The following is a 4,216-nucleotide window of genomic DNA, read 5'->3' as shown; positions in this document are numbered from 1 at the left end:
TAGACGGGACAACTAGAGGGAGGGAGAAGAGCTAGACGAGGAGCTAGAGGGTGGGAGAGGAGCTGCTGAGCTTTTCCTTTAATTATTCATAAGATTAAAAGAAGGGCGATTTCAGTCACGTTTAGAAAGGGGGAAGAAATAACATAAATTGATTCTTTTGATCCATGCAGAAGAGTTCTTTTAACCCTCAAACCACAATTGCTGGGACTAATATACTTCCACTATTGAAGTATAGAGGTTAGAAACGTTTCACAAAGATTCCATTTGCATATACCAAAACAAATTCAGTAAAATTTAAAAAATAGAACTTTTTGAACATTATCAGAATAGTTCCATGGTCAATTATAGAGGCAAAACAAAGTATTTATTGTCTTATTGTATCTGTTTCACTATGTTGAGTATTCGGGGAAACTCGTAAAAAAGAGAAGAATCTTCTCCATTCAAGCCATCTCTACTAACTCGATTAAGGCCTGATAGATTGTTGCAAGGGCTTCCTCCTATAATCAGATCAAAGCCACCAATATCTCCAATAAGGGAAGAAAGAACATCAGTAGTCAGATCCCGCACGTCTTCTTTATGTATAAGGTTTCCTCTTTGGTTTGTTTTTCTCCACCAGCTCTCAATCACACTTCTACGCCTCTCATTCAACTCCACCGTGACAACTGTTTTCAAGAAAATGCCAGCTTTATGTAAAGCTACTTCAGCACCTCCAATTCCAGAAAACAAAGAAAGAACATTTATTCCATCGGGGTACAGGGGCTTTAATACTGACAAGTGGTAAGCCACAGTACTGATTTGAAATGAGTTTGCCAAAGCATGATATCTGTCTCCCATACTAGAGGCACCTCGTGTGTGATCTTGATCAAAACCAAGGAGTGTTTCTATCTCTTGAGGCTCTAACGGGGCTACTTGGCCTGGCCCTACCCACACCAAGTTCCATCTTCTACACAACCTAAGTATTGATTTCTGTTCATTCATTGGCAAATAACAATCTCCATATCTAGCGATCACGGTACTTACATCACTACAGATTGTATTGGATGCCCTGCTTGTTGTGATACAGTTAAACTTTTCCCTGATGTCCCATGATGGCCAATATTTCCTAATTTGTGGAAGAGCATCCTGGATTGTCATGGCTGGCATTGGTTCTATCAACTTTCTTCCATCAATAGGCAGGTTATGAACATAACCTCTTGGTCTACAGCAAGCTGAGAAGTATTTCGAATCAACAAATTCTGGGTCAATTCCATTGAAATGCCTTTTGATGGTGTCCCATGCTGACCTGGGCATGAATGCAACATTCTCAAAATAAAAGAATGGTGGACCTAGCATCAAGGGGTTCAACTTTCTATTCTGCAAAATAGGAGCTCCTGGTAATCCAAATCCTTTCATTTTTCTTGACACCATGCATGAAACTGTTGAAATGTCCCTTGACCTCTTGCTTTCCAAAGGCATGTCATACTCCTTTGCAGAATCTGCCATCCATTCTTGGTACCCCAGTGGGATGGCATCATAATCATCCTCAAATGAATTAGATGAAGTGGTAGGGCTGGGTATGCTATCTTCATCAATTTTCAACCTCTTTTTCTCGTGTCCCTTGCATGACATGTGGCTCCAAAATGGAGCCACTTGTGTGTACACATCAGCTCTCTCCTGCATTCTTAAGCTAATTTTATAAGCAATGGCACTTGAATTTGAAGTCAATTCTCATGGAAAATTCACTCTTTTGAATCAAGCTCTCATCTTTAGCCTTTGCATGCACTTAAAATGTGCCCTTCAGAAATTTACCAACCTGATCTTGATTACCAGGATGGTGAATTAATCTTCCTCGTTCAAGACGATTTTGACGATATGCCTCAATAAAATCTATGAGTACCGGTAATGGCTCTCCTTTATCTGTACTTATATGATTCCAGTGAGGATCATGCATCAATGCCAAAAGGAAATCAAATCAGATTGCCATTTAATGACCCGTATAACAAATTAAGCATCATTAGAAAAGATAAGCGGGTAAGATCTTCTAACCACACGAGTTGACAGCATGAGCCACCTCAAATGGTTTGTATCCCATCTCCAGCAAATTCTTTTCAGCCTGATCTCCAGCTTGAGACTTGCACTCTTCATCCTGATAATGTATAGTAAGAGTGAGAGGTAATAATCCTAACAGAAGGTTTGTCACACATTAAACGCAAACTAGGCTCTCCAAATTTCGAGTCAAGACATGTTTTAAAGAAGAACAATGGATTCCCCTATTTTGGATAGGACCCTCAGACCTAATGCATACGTATTCATGTGCAGTCCAAATCCACAACATTAATGAGTGATTTTCACTAAAGCTTGGAATGATCAATTTGGCCAAGGATGCCTAGCTTTAAAGGGAAAATAATAAATGTGTTCAAACAAAATAAGTAGCAGTTCAGAAATTATTACACCGACTTGATCTTGATTAGCAAGGATATTCATCAATCTGCATTGTTCATGATGATCTTCACGGTATGCCTCAATAAAGTCTATAAGCACAAGTAATGGCTCCCCATGTCCTAGTCAAGTGAGATACATGCATCAACGCCAAAAGAATATCGAAATTTAGATCCTATTTAAGCACTCGTATGCTGACTTAGATAAACATCAGAGAAGATAGCTGGGTAAGATTCTTTAACCACAGAAGTTGATGGCATGAGCCACCTCATTTGACTTGTACCCCATCTCGAGCAAGTTCTTTTCAGCTTCCTCTCTAGTATGAGACTTGGAAAACAGGCCCTCTTCATCCTGATAGTTAATAGTAACCATTAGAAAAAATATTGAAGGTTTGTAACATACTGAAAAGCAAACTAGCCTCTCGTCAAATTCACATCATGTCATATTTTGGCAAAGAATGATGAATACCATAGTTTTGCTAGATCCTGGAACATAATTGGTTTGATAGTGGAGATTTTGTACAGGAGTTCACAGCTGTGTGCAAGTGTGTACTTTTCTTGAAGCATGATGTGAATGTATTATCAGCTCACAAACAAAGCATTGACCATTTGATGAAAAGTGAGTGCCATTTTTCTAGGGTTTTTGTTTCATTAACTCTTATTCGTTACTTGGGCGTATCAGCACACAAATTATGCAATACATGAAAACCTTAACTAAGGCGTAGTGTGCTATGTCCATCCTCAGATAATCAGTGCCTAACTTGAGACACTATACTGCATTGACATGTGCAGCAACTCAGGAGGTGGCTCCCTCCTCCATGTACACTGATGCAGCAACTAGAAGGGATCCCCTCCCCCCTTAGTATTGATGTCATGGGAGGGAGCTTGATATCCCCATGGCCTTTTGGCTGACAAGCGCAGGCAAACTGTACAAGCCTTGTAATTGGTCCTTACATCTCCAATCAGCAGCCAGTTAGAGTAGCAACACCCTCAGTTTCCCTCTATGTGATGCCCATTCTCCTCTTTTCAAAGCCCGGACTACAGATCTTCCAACCTCTCCCCAAAGACATTCGCTTTCTCTTGCTCTCTCTGGCTACGTGTCATACCCATCTCCCACTTTCAGCAATTTTCCTTCTTACATCATATGATAGCATAGAAGGTTAGAATAATCCAATCCCCTCAATTTTCAAGAATAGGAAGAAAGTGCTAGGCACAACACGCACTTGAGGTGCACATGCATATTCCCCCTCCTCCTTCAGTATACAAAGTTGAGTCTACTCTTAGAGCATAGGTGAGCTCTCCCAGTAACATTCCAATTTCCAGGGGGGTGATCCCTTGATGAAGGTAGAGCAGGAAACTACGTGCAGGGGATCTCTCCCTCTCTCTCTCTTTCTCTCTCCACCCCGCCTTGCTCTCTCCGCCTTGCCTTGCTATTGCTACCCTTCTCCCTGCTCCTCTCCACACTGCCCTGCTCCTCTCCAATCCACCTTGCTGCTGCTGCACTTCACCCTGCTCTCTTCCACCCGCTTTGCTCCTCTCCACCCCGTCTTGCTGTTGCTGCACCCCGCCCTGCTCCTCTCCACCCCGCCTTTCTCCTCTCCAACCCATCTTGGTACTGCTGCACTTCTCCCTACTCCTCTCCACCCCACCCTCCTTGGCTCGCCCAGCAGAACTCATGCAGGAGTTTAATTTGACGATTCGGTACCGAAGAGGAAAAGATAATAAAGTTGCTGATGCGTTGTCACGCGTTATGCATAACATGAGTTTCATGGTATTAGAGAGTGCTCTAATGGCCGAGA

The 4,216-nt window shown here is 41.9% G+C and overlaps 1 protein-coding gene across 3 annotated transcripts; it reads right to left on the bottom strand.

Moving 5' to 3' along the window:
* Window positions 1-338: 338 nt before the first annotated feature.
* On the bottom strand, window positions 339-2,790 carry LOC147896442 (DNA (cytosine-5)-methyltransferase DRM2-like). Of its 3 annotated transcripts, none has more exons than XM_087381780.1 (3): window positions 2,686-2,790; window positions 2,437-2,540; window positions 339-1,653 (listed from the first exon to the last, which is right to left on the bottom strand). In XM_087381780.1, exons 2-3 carry the CDS (start codon window positions 2,461-2,463, stop codon window positions 373-375), a joined length of 1,308 nt encoding a protein of 435 aa, XP_087237906.1. In that variant the 5' UTR covers window positions 2,464-2,540; window positions 2,686-2,790; the 3' UTR covers window positions 339-372. The 3 variants fall into 3 exon arrangements, with proteins under 3 accessions (XP_087237906.1, XP_087237904.1, XP_087237905.1); XM_087381778.1 differs by having other exon boundaries at window positions 2,661-2,780; XM_087381779.1 differs by having other exon boundaries at window positions 2,664-2,724.
* Window positions 2,791-4,216: the final 1,426 nt, after the last annotated feature.

This window comes from Dipteris shenzhenensis, chromosome 11 (assembly GCF_047967505.1).
Source record: "Dipteris shenzhenensis isolate YYH24624 ecotype China chromosome 11, Dip_SZ_1.0, whole genome shotgun sequence".
NCBI classification, from domain to species: Eukaryota; Viridiplantae; Streptophyta; class Polypodiopsida; order Gleicheniales; family Dipteridaceae; genus Dipteris; species Dipteris shenzhenensis.
The sequence above is the reverse complement of the archived record's forward strand: the minus strand, read 5'-3'. Positions and strand labels throughout refer to the sequence as shown.

Coding starts and splice junctions, on each gene's coding strand:
- LOC147896442 (XM_087381778.1), bottom strand. CDS start 2,706: ATGGGGTACAAGTCAAATGAGGTGGCTCATGCCATCAACTTCTGTG. Junction 2,541..2,660: donor TCATGCCATCAACTTCTGTG/GTTAAAGAATCT, acceptor TCACTTGACTAG/GACATGGGGAGCCATTACTT. Junction 1,654..2,436: donor TCCTTGCTAATCAAGATCAA/GTCGGTGTAATA, acceptor TTAAGAATGCAG/GAGAGAGCTGATGTGTACAC.